This window comes from Lontra canadensis, unplaced genomic scaffold, assembly GCF_010015895.1.
Source record: "Lontra canadensis isolate GAN:19392208 unplaced genomic scaffold, GSC_riverotter_1.0 scaffold148, whole genome shotgun sequence".
NCBI lineage: Eukaryota > Metazoa > Chordata > Mammalia > Carnivora > Mustelidae > Lontra > Lontra canadensis.
Genome location: NW_022631142.1, coordinates 2,794,595 through 2,810,971, shown reverse-complemented (window position 1 = coordinate 2,810,971; position 16,377 = coordinate 2,794,595). Strand labels below are relative to the sequence as shown.

Here is a 16,377-nt window from a genome sequence, read left to right as displayed (position 1 = left end):
GAGATGCGCGTGCGCGGGACCCGGCATGAGGGGCGGGGCCGGGATGGGGGCGGGGCTGGACCGGAGGCGGGGTCGGCCCCTGGGAGAAGACCTGAGGGTCGGAGGCGCGGGTCCGGGAGAGGTGGGCACTGCGCGTGCGTGCTCGCGTGGGGGTGGGTCTCCTGGGTTCTGCAAGCCCCTGGAATTGATCTGAGGTGGGGGAGGGTAGACGGTGCAGGCTCAGGCATTTGCTTGGGGAAAGGCCTTAAGCTGAGGCTACGCACTTCAACCCACCAAGTAAAGGAGAACATAGGGATGGGGCTTGCGGGAGAGGTGGGGCAAATGACCGCGAGTCGAGAAGTGCGCGCGTTCTGGGGGCGGGGCTGAGGGCCGGGCCAGGCTGCGCAGGGCGGGACCTGTGGGCGGGGAGGGTCGAAGAGCCGGGAGTCGGGATAGGCGCGCGCCCCGGGGGCTGGGCTGAGGGCCGGGATGGGCTGCGCGGGGCGGGGTCGGCGGGTGGGGTGGAGCGAAAAGCTAGAGCAGAGAGGTGCGCGCTCCCGGAGACTCCTAGGAGGCCGGGAGTGGGGGGCCGAACTGGGGGCAGGGGCGCGCTTTTCCGGGAGGAGTGGAAGGGAGATCCGGACTCCGGACAGTCCGCGCGCTTGGAGCTAACGGGAGGCGCAGGCGAGCGGGGTGGCGGGGCGGCCGGGCGGCGAGGCGGCGAGGCGGCGGGGCGGCGGGCCGACTTGGGCCCGCGCTGGGATAGGTGGGAGCCTGGCTGGACCGGACCGACGGAGCGGGGAGCTGGTGGAGAGGGTTGTGAGGAGGCGGACGGAGGGAGGGCGCTGAGTGGCGGCTGGAGAGGGTACAGGGAGGGGTGAACTCTGACCCAGATCTGTTCTCTCCCTCAGTCCTAGAGACATCAGTGCCAGTCCACGAACTTTTTTGAGCCCCGAAATAATGGTTTCATTCCTAAAAGGGAAAAACAATTGCAGATTGGAATGAAAAAGTCTACCAAACTGTAACCTTTAAACTGCTACGTAACCCATATATAATGATTTATAGTTAATGTAGGATGTGGGTTCATTTAATGTATTTTATGTAATTTGGGGTGGGACGTCCAGTAGCCTGAGTGCTTAGGACCCTCGGAGGTCTTGAAATGAATGTCTTTGGTCACTGACACCACCTCCTCGCCTCTGTCCCAAACCCATCTCGGTCCAAAGCCATTCATTACACAGTATATGTAGTGATATACCAAGCTGTAGGTCCGGGCCCTGGAAGACAGACGGTGGCCGTTTTCTAATTTACATAAAAGCTCCCAGTCAGTCATGTGGAGAGTACCAAGTCAGGGATAAAGTGAACTGTGGACTTGACCCCTCGAGGTTTTCAGAAAGGACCAGGAAGGGCATGTGACTTGGAGATGAAAGGGTAGCTCAGTGGATCTGGGACAGGGATGTCCAGGGTCAGGGACCTTGAAAAATGACAAGGAGGGCACCCCAGAGTGCACCCCCTTTAGTAATCAAGGCCCTGAGGGAATATGTGTGTACTGATTTAGAGTTAAGTTATCCCAGGTTGGGGGGGGGGTTGGTTAGAGTGTAGCACAAGCCTGCACCTTGGGTTGTGGAAGCAGCATTCTCTGGGGCTGGTTTGCCTCTTTCTCGTTAACCATAAACAAGGAACCTTAAAGAGAACTCAACTTCTGCCATTAAATAATGAACACCCAACACAGGAAATAGGAAGGATACTGATGGATATAGGAGGTACGAAATGAGTTTTATGTTAAAGTACATGTTGACTTCCCTCAGACAATTTAGATGCTAAGACTGTGAGGCAAGGAAAGAACGGAACATTTTGACATTCTTTTCCTTATTCTTACACTCGACATCAGTGCTTGATATTTTTCCCTAAAATATAACTTAACTGAAAGCAAGTTCTCTCCCTAAGTCTCCAACCCCCACAGTTGCATCCCCAAATATATTACCACAGGGTTTTTCCACCTCTGTATTCACATTTTGGGCTAAGTAATTGTTTGTTGTGGGGGCCTGTCTTGTGCATGGGGGTATTTAGAAGCCTCCGGAAATGCCCACTAAATGCCAGGAGCATTACACACCTCCCCTCCAAGTTGTAACAGCCAAACTGTCTTTCAAAATTGTCAAATTTTCTTCTGGGGCAAAATCACCCCCAGTCCTCTTGAAAAACCACAGGATAGAACCCATTGTCTTCAACTTGGCTTCTAAGATTCCTCATTATCTGTTCTCAATCTGTCTTTCCTAGAACTTGATCCAGTCTAAAAGAACCAATGCAGGGATCCTTTCTTTAGTTTCCTCCATAAATTATCATGTACTCTTCTTGGATACTTTCAGGGATGGAAAAGACTTAAAATTTTTACTTTGCTAGTAAGTTCTTTTATCTTTGATGTCTTCCTGCTTAAAGTTTGTTGAGTTCAGTTCTCCCACTTGGAGTTGTAAAAGAAAAATTCTAGTCCTTTTTCTATTTTGAACATTTGTGATATTAATTACATTTCTCTCTGATCTCTTTTGAAATATTTCAGCCAATTATTTCAACTTTCTCCATGTGATAACTTATAGATCGTCTTGAACTTTTTGTTTTCCTCTGACAATATTAAACCTGACAGCGTCCTACTTAATATATATTACCCAGAACTGATGTAGTATCTAGATGTAGATCACACTATTAGCACATAGCATTAATATGTTTGTCCATCTTTCTTGACTTTGATCTTGAAGGCAAGAACCAAGTTTTAGTCACCATTATAATCTTAGGTTGTAGTCATCTTTGCATAACTAGCAAGCACAGTGCCTGGTCCTTAGTTGGTATCTAAAAATTTTTTTAAAGATTTTATGTATTTTTTTAAAAGATTTTATTTATTTATTTGACAGAGAGATAGAGAATACAAGTAAGCAGAGAGGCAGTTGGAGGGAGAAGGGGAAGCAGGCTCCCTGTTGAGCAAGGAGCCCGAAGTGGGGCCTGATCCCAGGACCCTGAGATCATGACCCAAGCTGAAGGCAGAGGCTTAACCCACTGACCCATCCAGGTGCCCCAAAGATTTTATGTATTTGTTTGAGAGGGGGAGAGAGCACAAGCAGGGGGAGCAACAGAAGGAAAGGGAGAAGCATACTCCCTGCTGAGCATGGGGCTTGATCCCAGGGCCCTGGGATCAAGACCTGAGCCATAGGCAGATGCTTAACTGACTGAGCCACCCAGGTGCCCTGGTATCTAAAAATTCTGATGCATGTAGTTCCTCCTTAACTCTGTTAATATAATCAAAGATTATATTATTTTACTTTTGGGGGCAAATACAGTACACTCTTGCCTTATAGTGTGACTTTGTAATGAACAAAACCTTATGTTTTACACATCTAGATCAAAGGTCAGCCTTTTTACTTTTTCTGTAAAATGCCAGATAATAAATGTTTTAGACTTTATGAGCCTTATAGTCTCTATCAAAGCTCCTGTGTCACTATAACACAAAAGTGTTATAAGTGTTATAAAAGTATATATATAACACTTATAACACAAAAGTGTTATAAGTGTTATAAAAGTAGCCATCAACAATGTATAAATGGATGACCATGGCAAAGTTCCAATAAGACTGTTCATGGAGGGGTGCCTCGGTGGCTCAGATGGGTAAGCATCTGCCTTCGTCTTAGGCCCTGTTCTCCAGGTCCTGGGATCTAGCACACATCGAGCCCTGTATTAGGCCCTACATCGGGCTCTCTGCTCAGTGGGGAGTCTGCTTCTCCCTCTGTCACTTCCCTTGCTTGTGTTCTCCCTCGCTCGCTCTCTCAGATGAATAAATAAAATCTTTAAAAGAAAAAACTATTCATGGATACTGAAGTATGGATTTCATGTAATTTCATATAACCTTCATATATCACAAAATAATTTTAAAAAGTTTTTTTTTTTTTTCAAAGATTTACTTATTTATTTATTTGACACAGAGAGAGAGACACCGTGAGAGAGGGAGCACAAGCAGGGGGAGTGGGAGAGGGAGAAGCAGGCTTCCCGCGGAGCAGGAACCCCAATGCGGAACTCGATCCCAGGACTCTGGGATCATGACCTGGGCCAAAAGCAGACGCTTAACAACTGAGCCACTCAGGCGCCCCAAAAAGCATTTTAAAATAAAAAGCATTCTTAACTCATGGGCCATACAAAAACAGGTGGCAGGCTCGATTTAGCTCATAAGCAGTAGTTTGCCAACCCCAATTAAAATCAATCCTTGTTTGATTGATGTTTTAAGCCTGAGTACAGACCTTTATTGTTACCCTTATTAAATATATTATTCATCATATCCCATCTTTCTAAAAGCCTGCTTAGATCTTTTTGTGTGCCAATTCTGTCATCTACATATTAGCTGACATCCCAGCTTTGTGTCATCTGCAAAGTTGATAAGAATACTTTTCCTATCTTTAATTAATAAAAATGTTGAATGGCATCAGACAAGAAGTTTTCCACAGTTCATTTTGTTCTATTAATCATCATTCTTTGAGCGTAGCCATTCAGAGTTATAAATATTTACTTAAAGTAATGCCTGTCACCCAACCTACATTTCTCCATCTGGTCCATATGGAATCTTGAGAAGCTTTGTCTGAAGTTTTGTTGAAATAGTCAGAACATGTCCCTAATTGGTACTAACTCAAACAAGCAAAAAGAAATGTATAGGTTTGGCATAACTTTTGTGAACTAATGTTACTCCTGCTTTCTATTGTACTACTATTCTCTTGTTTACATTTTCAGGGCTATCATTTTAATAATGATATTTTAATAATTTTAGAATTTTGTTAAGAATTAACATTCAAGTTCATCAATCTGTATTTCTAGGAATTTACCATCTTACTTCAAACTGTGTGCTAACAGTGTTCATCTAACACTAGTTCTCTGGTATCAACAGTATTAAATGCAAGAAAAAAAGCCAAGAAAAGAGGCACAAATAGAAAATGTTAGAACGCATGCCTTTTTTCTTGACCAATCTTACCATGGCTTTTAACACTATCATACTAGATTTTTAAATTATAATAAAAATGAACCTTATGCCAATAAATATAAAAATTAAGAAGAAATGGATTTTTTACAAAATATAAATTTCTTTTTTTTTTAAGATTTTATTTATTTATTTGACAGAGAGTACAAGCAGGGGGAGCGGCAGGAAGAGGAAGAAGCAGGCTGCCAGTGAGCAAAGAGCCCAACGTGGGGCTCGATCCCCGAACCTAGGGATCATGACCCAAGCCAAAGGCAGACACTTAACCAACTGAGCCACCCAGGCACCCCCAAAATATATATTTTAAAATTGACTCAAGGTGATAGGGAAAGCCTGAAAAGAACAGTTGAATTTGAAATAGTAAAAAGAATCTACCTGCCAGTAGATTTTAGCAGATTTACAGGATCAAATAACCTCTGTCTTATACAAATTGCTCCAACAACTAGAAAAGGGGGAAGCTCTCTAACTTATTTATGTTGATTATACAACAAGATTACAATCTTGATTATAAAGCCAGATACAGGAGTGCCTTGGTGGCTCTGTCCATTGTGCGTCCAACTCTTGATTTCTGCTCAAGTCATGTTCTCAGGGTTGTGAGATCAAGACCCTACCCCATCGGCACAGATGAGAGTCTGCTTGTCTCTTTCCCTCTGATCCAACTCCATCCCGCACCCTCTCTCTCTCTCTCAAGTAAATAAATAAAACCTTAAAAAAAAACAAAACAGACAGTGACTGAATAACAAAAGAAAATTATAAGCCAGTCTCATTTAGAAGTATGCTTGTAAAAATTCTAAGTAAAATATTAGCAAACTGAACCCAACTATGGATGAAAATGATAATATACCTTGGCCATGTAGATAGAGTTCATGCTAGGAACTGGGGATACTATAACAATAGAAAATCTTGATATAATTTATCACATTATCAACCTGTACAAAAATCTACATAACCATCTTAGTAGATGTTAGAAGAACATTTGATAAAATTCAGTTTATTTGTGGAAAAATAAAATTTAATGCACAAAAAGAGAAGGAAATCTCTACAACCTGGTTAACAGTGTCTAGCAAAATCTTCAGTGAACATCACATTTGATGGGGAAAGGTTAGAAATATTCCTTGTATGGTAAAGAATAAGACTTTTTAAAAATAATGTTATTTTAAAAAATACCCCGTTTACAATAGCAACAGAAACCATAAGACATCTAATAATTAATCTGAAAAAAGAGGTGAAAATATGTTTGGGGAAAACTAGAGAATAATTTCAGGACTTAAAAGAAATCTTAAATGGGAGATATGAAGAAGATAAATGAATAAATGAATATCTGTGTATTTGAAGACTCATTATCATGATATCCTCTCCAAATTAATTTATAAATGGAATTGAATTACAATCAACATCTCAAAATTTTTTTCCTGAACTTAAAAATCTTCCTAATAATTAAGGTACAAAGCATAGAATTTTTAAAATTAAGTAGAGGAGTTTATCAGATGTTAAGACTTATTATTCTATCCTTTTATGTTCAGTCTGTTGTTATATTTACAGTGTGTCTCTTTTTTTTTTTTTTTTAAGATTTTATTTATTTATTTGACATATAGAAAAATCACAAGTAGGCAGAGAGGCAGGCAGAGAGAGGGGGAAGCAGGCTCTCCGCTGAGCAGAGAGCCCGATGCCGGACTGGATCACAGTTCCCTGAGATCATGACCTGAGCCAAAGGCAGAGGCTTAACCCATTGAGCCACCCAGGCACCCTACAGTGTGTCTCTTGAAAGGGGTATCTGTTGGCTTTATTTAAATTCAGCTGATTAAATAGTGTTTAGTTTATTAACGCTTAATGGAATAATGTATTTGTGTTTTAAAGTATCTTCTTGCGGGCGCCTGGGTGGCTCAGTGGGTTAAGCCTCTGCCTTCAGCTCAGGTCATGATCTCAGGGTCCTGGGATCGAGTCCCGCATTGGGCTCTCTGCTCAGCAGGGAGCCTGCTTCCCTCTCTCTCTCTCTCTCTCTCTCTGCCTGCCTCTCCATCTACTTGTGATCTCTCTCTGTCAAATAAATAAATAAAAAATCTTTAAAAAAAAAAAAGTATCTTCTTGCTGTTTATTTCCTGTTTCTCTTTATTCTTCTCCTTTTTGGCCTTCAGATTTATCAGGTATTTTTATGATATTTCATTTTTTCTTTTCTGTTGGGCTTCCTTTAACTTTTTGTTTTATGGCTTTTAGTGGTGAATTTATTCTAATCCTGGGATGATAACATGTATCCTTAACATCCTAGTCTACTTTGAATTAATATTATATCACTTAATGTTCAACATAAGAACTTTATAAAAGGACTATACAAAAAGTACAGTCTCATTTATCCTCCTTTTGGCTTTTGTACTATTACTGTATTTATTATTTCTACATCTATTAAATCCCTACCATTCGTTGCTATTTTTAAAAGTCTTTTATGTTAGCAAGACCTGTACTATTACTAGTGCTCTTCCTTTCCATATACCCAGGATTCAACCTGGAATCATTTCCCTTCAGCCTATAGAACTTCCTTTAGTATTTTTTGTAGCATGTGTTTACTGATAAATACTTTCAGCTTTCATTTGCCTGAAAATGCCTTTATTTTGCTTTCATTTTCAAGGAATATTTTTGATGGATGTAGAATTCTAAATTTTATTTTTCTTAAAGATTTTATTTATTTATTAGAGAGGGGTGGGGGCATGAGAGGGGAGAAGGTCAGAGGGAGAAGCAGACTCCCCGCAGATCCGGGAGCCTGATGTGGGACTTGATCACAGAACTCCAGGATCATGACCTGAGCCGAAGGCAGTGTCTTAATCAACTGAGCCACCCAGGCATCCCAAGAATTCTAAATTTTGTGTTAGCACTTTAAAGATGTCATTCCACTGTCTTTTGGCCTCCATTGTTTCTGATGAGAAGACAATTTTTATTCTTGTTCTCCTAGATGTAATGTGTTTTTTGCTTTGATTAATTTTTAATATTTTTTAATATTTTCTTTAATTTTCACCAATTGACTAAGATATGTCTAATTGGGGTTTTCTTTGTGGCATTTATCCAACTTAGGGTTCAAGAGCTCTTGGATCTTGGGTTTATGTCTTTCATAGATTTTGGAAAATTTTCAGCTATATCTGTTCAGATTTTTCTCCTAAGCTACTCTTTTTCTCTTCTCTTTATGTGTTACATGTTTATCTAAATAGTTTGATAGTGTTTCACAGGTATCTGATGCTCTGTTCTGCTACTTTCATTTTTTTCTCTATATTTCATTTTGGATCATTTCTGTTGACCTATGTTTAAGTTCAGTGACCCATTCTTATGTTGAGTCCAGTCTAATGCTAAGTCCATCTAATGAATTTTTTTTTTAAGATTTTATTTATTTATTTGACAGAGATCACAAGTGGGCAGAGAGGCAGGCAGAGAGAGAGGGAGGAAGCAGGCTCCCTGCCGAGCAGAGAGCCCGATGTGGGGCTCGATCCCAGGACCCTGAGATCATGACCTGAGCTGAAGGCAGAAGCTTTAACCCACTGAGCCACCCAGGCGCCCCTAATGAATTCTTTTTTTGAGATACTATACTTTTCAGTTCTGGAATTTTCATTTTGTTCTTTTTTAGAGTTTCCATTTCTCTGCTGAAATTCCCTTTCTATTCTCCCATTTTGTCCGTCTTTTCACTAAATTATGTAACAGACTCATAGTAGCTGTCTTTGCTAATTCCAATACTTGGGTCATCTGTAGATCTGCTGAAGTGATTTTGTACATTGAATGTTGTTTTTAAAAGAATGATAGACACTGGAATATTATGCAGCCATCAAAAAACAAAATCTTGTCATTTGCAACGATGTGGATGGAGCTAGATGCTATTATGCTAAGTGAAATAAGTTAATCAGAAAAAGACAATTGTCATATGATCTCACTGATATGAGGAGTTTGAGAACCAAGACAGAGGATCACAGGGGAAGGGAGGGAAAAATGAAACAAGACAAACCAGAGAGGGAGACAAAGGGGGATTAAGAGACTCAATCTCAGGAAACAAACAGGGTTACTGGAGGGGAGAAGGGTGGGAGGGATAGGGTAGCTTGGTGATAGACATTGGGGAGGGTATGTGCTGTAGTGAGTGCTGTGAATTGTGTAAGGCTGATGAATCGCAGGTCTGTCCCCCTGAAACAAATAATACATTCTATGTTTAAAAAAAAGAAAAAGAAAAAAAAAAAGAGTAATAGACACTGAAGTAGGTAATGCCTTTTTCCCAGAGAGAACACAACATTTTCTTTGCCTCACAGCCAGGATAAGGGGCACATCACTTCAGTCCTCCTAGAGATCGGACTTCAGTTTACCTCTAATTGCAGATATTTGGGAGAGAGATCAGTTCCCTCCATCAGGGATTTGAGATCTAAGTAACCAAGATCACATAAATCTTTCTTTGCTTTTCAGTTCATATACCCAGAATCCTGTGCAGCTCCACTTAGGGGATGGTTTCTTTGATCTTATTAGGGGTTGAGGTGGGTTGGGGCTGGGTAGTAATTTGACTTTACTTAGTTGCACTTTAACTCTGTGACACAGCAATATGGTTAAGTCTCAAAAACATAATGATGAGTGAAAGAAACCAGATGCAAATGAGTGCAAGCTGTATGATTCTATATATATACATTTCAGGCAATATTAATCTGTTTGAAAAAAGGACCATGCTGCTTTTTGGGAAGGAGAGAGGGAAGTGTTTGGGTGGCGGGGGGGGGGGGGCGTGCAAATGGCTTCTCAAATGCTGGTAATATTCTGTTTCTTTACCCTGGCTGGTGATTACCTGGGTGTGTTAACTTTGTGGAAAGTTATTGCTCTGTATATTTCTGATTCGTGTTCTCCTCTTTATGTATGTTATAGTTCGGCAAAAAAAAAAAAAAAGTGTGCGGGGGTTGGAGAAAGACAAAAAAACAAAGTTAAAAGGGAAAATCAAGCTACAGAGAAGGAGAAGATACTTGCAACACATGTAACAAAGAATTTGTATTCAGAAGGTTTTGTTTTTAAAAATTCCTACAAATCAAAAAAGAAATGGACAAAATTTTTAGAAAACAGTGCAGTAGCAAAATGAACAAAGGATGAGGAAAAGCAAATAACAGAAAAAGAGGCCTGAATGGCTCGTAATCATATGAAACAGTATTCAACCTCACTAATAATCATGGAAATACAAATTATAACCTTATCGAGATATTATTTCACAACAATGAGATGGGCTAAAGCCAAAACCTCTAATAATACCAAGTTGGTGAAAATATGAGGAAGCAGAAACTCTCAAACACTATAGATGGTAATGTAAATTGTTAAAATTTCAAGATTAAATTGATCAATTACTGACTTGAAGATATGCTGATTCTAAGTTTCTGCAATTTTACTTCTGTAAATAAAGGTACTTTTTTTTAGCCCTCCTGATGACATTTTTATTAAGCTCTTATAGGATGCCTTGTCTTAAGAAACAGTGAAATCACACCTAATTACATATGGTTGTCTTTTTTGCTTTAGCTGCCAGTTTTCTGTGATCTGAAATCAACGTTCACCTGCAGTAAGTAGACAGCACCACATAAGAAAGGTACTGTTATCATAAGACTTTCTACCACATATGCTAAGGATATATACACAAAGATATACATTTCAAATTTGTTTATAACAGTAAAAAATTGGAAACACCTTAATATTCATCATTACAGAAATGGAGAAATACCTGACAGCAGTTAAAGTGAATAAAGTAGATTTACATGTATCAACAGGATAAAAACTTGAAAACGGGCACCTGGGTGGCTCAGTGGGTTAAAGCCTCTGCCTTCGGCTCAGGTCATGATCCCGGGGTCCTGGGATCCAGCCCCGCATCGGGCTCTCTGCTCCGCAGGGAGCCTGCTTCCTCTCCTCTCTCTGCCTGCCTCTCTGCCTACTTGTGATCTCTGTCTGTCAAATAAATAAATAAAATCTTTAAAAAAAAAAAAAACAAAAAACTTGAAAACATAATATTGAATGAAAAAAGCAAGTAGTATAAGGATATAAATACTGAGAAATCATCTTTTATTTATTTATTTATTTTTAAAGATTTTATTTATTTATTTGACAGAGATCACAAGTAGGCAGAGAGGCAGGCAGAGACAGAGAGAGGGGGAAGAGGCTCCCCGCTGAGCAGAGAGCCCAATGCGGGACTCGATTCCAGGACCCTGGGATCATAACCTGAGCTGAAGGCAGACGCTTTAACCTACTGAGTGACCCAGGGCCCCTAAGAAATCATCAAGCTTTTAAAAGGACAGTACATGTCGTTTATGGGTTCATATATGATTAAAGTATAATAAAATATAACAAGGAGAGATACTAACCAACTTCAGAATAGCTATTACCTCTGGACAAGGAAGGAAATAGGCAAAAATGTTAACATTTATTAAATCTAGGGAGTGAGTACATAGTTGCTTAACATATGTGATATTCTCTGTACTTTGTTGATTATTTATTTGAAATAGCTTCATTTTTTTTTCAACTTCTTTTATTTATTTATTTTTTAAATTTATTTATTTATTTATTTTAAAGATTTTATTTATTTGTCAGAGAGAGAGGGAGAGAGAGCGAGCACAGGCAGACAGAGGCAGAGGGAGAAGCAGGCTCCCCGCCGAGCAAGGAGCCCGATGCGGGACTCGATCCCAGGATGCTGGGATCATGACCTGAGCCGAAGGCAGCTGCTTAACCAACTGAGCCACCCAGGCATCCCTATTTTTTTTTTAATTTTATTTTTTATAAACATATATTTTTTTCCCCCCAGGGGTACAGGTCTGTGAATCTCCAGGTTTACACACTTCACAGCACTCACCATAGCACATACCCTACCCAATGTCCATAACCCCACCCCCCCCTCTCCCAACCCCCCTCCCAATAGCTTCATTTTTTAAAATATTAGCCGGAGGGGCACCTGGGTGGCTCAGTGGGTTAAAGCCTCTGCCTTCGGCTCAGGTCATGATCCCAGGCTCCTGGGATCGAGCCCCGCATCAGGCTCTCTGCTCAGTGGGGAGCCTGCTTCCCTCTCTCTCTCTGCCTGCCTCTCTGCCTACTTGTGATCTCTGTCTTTCAAATAAATAAATAAAATCTTTAAAAAAAAAAAAGATAAAATATTAGCTGGAGGCTGGGGTATAAAGGGTATTGGAAGCCTTCTTTTTCCAAACACTCTCTGTCCATTAATTCTTTATAGATACAGCTTTTACAGTCACTTTGTTTCTATATATTTATCCGTGCCCTGTCACCACCAGATCAAGGAGGAAGGTGAGTGAGATCTGATAGAGTCTTCTCTTGCCTTCTCTGTCTAATCCACCAAGGTCCTTATCTTTTCAGGATATTTTTATTAAACTCAAAATATTACCATGCAATAGAAATGTCTTTAAATCCATGACCCAAGTGACTAATACAGAATTTAAAAATAAACAAAATTTGTCTTCTCTGTTATTTTACATTCTGCTCCAAAAATAATGATGGTAAGATATTTTTAAACATGTGGATAATATTATTTGCTACTTCAGTTGATAAATGTATGGATAAACAGTCACATAGTATGCCTGGGTGGCTCAGTTGGTTGAGCCTCTGACTCTTGATTTCACAGTCCTGGGTTCAAACCCCGAGTTGGGCTCTGTGCTCGGTGTAGCGCCTACTTTAAAAAAGAAAAAAAAGTCACAAAAACATGTTTTTATGTTCCAGATTTTTTTAAATTTAGAAGAAATAGAATGATACAGGGGCATCTGAGTGGCTCAGTGGGTTAAAGCCTCTGCCTTTGGCTCAGGTCATGGTTTCAGGGTCCTGGGATGGAGCCCTGCATCCGGCTGTCTGCTCAGCAGGGAACCTGCTTCCCCCTCTCTCTTTGCCTGCTTGTGATCCCGGTCTGTGAAATAAATAAATAAAGTCTTAAGAAAAAAGAGAAATAGAATGATACAAATAATTTTTAAAAACTCATCCATTAACCAGGGCGCCTGGGTGGCTCAGTGGGTTAAAGCCTCTGCCTTTGGCTCAGGTCATGATCTCAGGGTCCTGGGATCGAGCCCCGCATCGGGCTCTCTGCTCAGCGGGGAGCCTGCTTCCCTTCCTCTCTCTGCCTTCCTCTCTGCCTACTTGTGATCTCTGTCTGTCAAATAAATAAATAAAAATCTTTAAAAAAACAAAAACAAAAACTTATCCATTAATCATGTTACCTTATCCTTTAACTGTTTCTGTATCATTATTAAGGACTTTTAATTTTAGAATAATGATGTCAGTTAATCAGTGTCTTTTTTTTTTTAAGCTTTTATTCATTTATTCAAGAGAGAGAAAGAGAGATCACAAGTAGGCAGAGAGAGGGGGAAGCAGGCTCCCCACTGAGTGGAGAGCCAGATGCAGGGCTGGATCCCAGGCACACTGAGAACATGACCTGAGCCAAACGCAGAGGCTTAACCCATTGAGCCACCCAGGCACCCCAAATACTCAGTATCTTGTTTTGTGGAGTAGAATAGTGGAAATAATCATTATCTTACAGATTAGTCCTGGGGGAGGTTAGAAGTTTACTTATATAAATAACCATGTTAGAGTCCCTCCCACTTGTTGAATAGCTTGGTTGTTAAGCTGTGTGCTAGGCAACAGGCTTTCTCTTTCCCTTTTCTCAGATGAAGTTCAGAGAATCAAGAATTTGCTTTTGTTATTATTGTTTTATTTGCAGATTAACACCTTAAGATGAGAAAAATTGATCTGTGTTTGAGCTCTGAGGGGACTGAAGTGATTTTAGCTACATCAAGCGATGAAAAACACCCACCTGAAAATATTATTGATGGGTAAGAGTTACTATTTTTTCTTCCTTAAAGTCTTGATATTAGTTCAGTGAACCCCTTCAGTACTGGGACTATGATTTATAACAACTAGAACTTTTAAATATAGTTTAATAAGTGTTTGGTGAAGTACATTACTTGATAGTATCTGCCTTTGGTACCATTCCTGAAGCAAACTCAGTTGTGCATATTTAGGCTTTTGATCCTTTTTTTTTTTTTTTAAGATTTTATTTATTTATTTGACACACAGAGAGAGATGATCCCAAGTAGGCAAAGAGGCAGGCAGGGAGAGAGGGAGGAAACAAGCTCCCTGCTGAGCAGAGAGCCTGATACGGGACTTGATCCCAGGACCCTGAGACCATGACCCAAGCTGAAGGCAGAGGCTTAATCCTCTGAGCCACCCAGGTGCCTGCTTTTGATCCTTTTCTTTATAATTTTTAAACCGACCTTTTATACAAATACTTTTTAAGAAGTAGTTTAACAAGGCAAAACTTTAAACAACTACCTCATTTTAGGGAAGAGTACATTGTAGTATCTGGTTGTGATTTTATTCCAAGTTTTTAGTAAATATGAATAAAAACATTATAACTTCTCATTATTGCCTATTTCCTTAGTGGTCTAAGCGATATCTTTGCTGAACTGAATGCCTGACTTCCTGGTATCTACTTGCATTGTCTGGTTCTCAGCTTGTTGATTTCATTCCAATTTCCTGTCTTTACTGTGCTACAGCTTCTTCAAGGTAGAGATCAATATCATTGTCAGGCTTTTAAATTCCAAGAAAAAGTAGTTAATGGAAAAACTCCTTTTTAAATAGTTGTGACTATTTTATTACTCTCTTGATTTCTCTTTCTTGATATCTCTACAAGGACCAGAGTTTAACTTATAAAATCATATAATTTTAGAGCTGGAAGGACTTAGAAATTTGTCTTACCTAAACCTTTCATTTTAGAGTTGTGGTGAGAGAGGTCTAAAGAGGTCAAGTACTATTTTAACTGCTGAAGGCAGAGCCAGTTACAACACTGATCTTGTGGTATTTTTGTATTCTATCATGAATTCCATGTATTTGGATAAAATTCTAGCAACTTAACCCCTTCCTTTAAGCCTAGTTGTTATCTCCTCTGTGACATCTGTCCCTTTGGCATCATGTAGGATTAGTGTACCTTTTCATCAGACTCTAAAAGAATTTAGTGTATGCACCTATTACCTTTTTATCCCTTTATTATAGAATTGCTTATTTAATATTTGTGTCCTCTCTTAACTATGAATTCCTAGAAGTTAGAGATATGACTCACTCATCTTTGACTCTAGAATGTCTTAGAATAGTTGAATGTCTTGTTGAATTAGATCATCAAATATCAGTCAAATTCAATTAATATTGGAAAGTAGCTGAGCATATACACATATACACAAACCATATATTTATGTATATATATGTATATATGTATTATTTTAATTTGAATAGGGCTTTATAGTTTCACAGATGTTATGTCATGTGACCCTCACCATAAGCTTGGGAAATAGGAGGCAAAATATTTTTATCTATTTATTTATTTATTTATTTTTAAAGATTTTATTTATTTGAGACAGAGATGCAGAGGGAGAAGGAGAAGCAGACTCCCGGATGAACGGGGAGCCTGACTCAGGGCTTGATCCCAGGACCCCAAGATCATGACTCAAGCCAAAGGCAGACACCTAACTGACTGAGCCACCCAGGCACTCCCAAAATATTTTAAAAATGTATTTTCAACCTAATTGTAAAGATGAAGAAAAGGATAATCGGAGATAAAGATGACTGGTTCAAAATTACATAGATAACCAAGTGGTGGAATCAATATTAACCTCATGTCTTCTAAGTCCCAGTTTGGGGTTCTTTGTACTATACTATGATAACTCAAACTCTAGATTTGAATCCAAAACTTAACATCCATTTTTTTGGCCTGTGCCTCTTAATCCTTGGTTTGTTACTTCCTGGAATTCAGGTAATAGCTATTTATCCCATTCTGCCTCAAGAGTAGAGAAATTAATGTGGAAACTGTGTGATCATATGCAGATATAATGAGATTTACCTTAAGTTGTTTTCAGAAATAGAGATATATCTGGGGCACCAGGGTGGCTCAGTCAGTTAAATATCTGACTCTGACTCAGGTTATTATCACAGGATCCTGGAATCGAGCCCCATGTTGGGCCTCAGGCTCAGCAGGCAGTTCACTTGTCCCTCTGTCCCTCCCCTACTATCTGTGTCTCCCAAATAAATAAGTTTTATTTATTTGTCTCTCTCTGTCTCTCTCCCAAATAAATAAAATCTCTTTTAAAAATTTTTAAAAAAGAAATAGAAATATTTCCAAAGACCAGTCCATATTAATGAATGATTAAGAACATAACCCTTAGTACAGAAAACTATATAGAATAAAAGTAGTTACTGACCTGATAACAGAACACATCAGAGACTTTTTTTTTTTTTTTAATTTAATTTACTTATTTGACAGAGATCACAAGTAGGCAGAGAGGCAGGCAGAGAGAGAGGAAGGGAAGCAGGCTACCCGCTGAACAGAGAGCACAATGCGGGGCTCAATCCCAGGACCCTGAAATCATGACCTGAGCCGAAGG

The 16,377-nt window shown here is 39.7% G+C and overlaps 1 protein-coding gene across 5 annotated transcripts in view; it reads left to right on the top strand.

Annotated features, from left to right (window-relative positions):
• The first annotated feature begins 64 nt into the window (after positions 1–64).
• Positions 65–16,377, top strand: part of HSPB11 (heat shock protein family B (small) member 11) — a 34,325-nt gene continuing 18,012 nt past the window's right edge. The window contains exons 1-3 of one of the 5 annotated variants that reach the window (XM_032844125.1): positions 84–121; positions 12,177–12,247; positions 13,665–13,776. In XM_032844125.1, coding sequence (XP_032700016.1) covers positions 13,679–13,776 — 98 coding nt within the window. In that variant the 5' untranslated portion in view covers positions 84–121; positions 12,177–12,247; positions 13,665–13,678. Of the gene's footprint in view, positions 122–503; positions 527–608; positions 664–12,176; positions 12,248–13,664; positions 13,777–16,377 lie in introns of those variants that run through there. The other 4 variants (XM_032844126.1, XM_032844128.1, XM_032844129.1 and 1 more) reach the window with 4 other exon arrangements.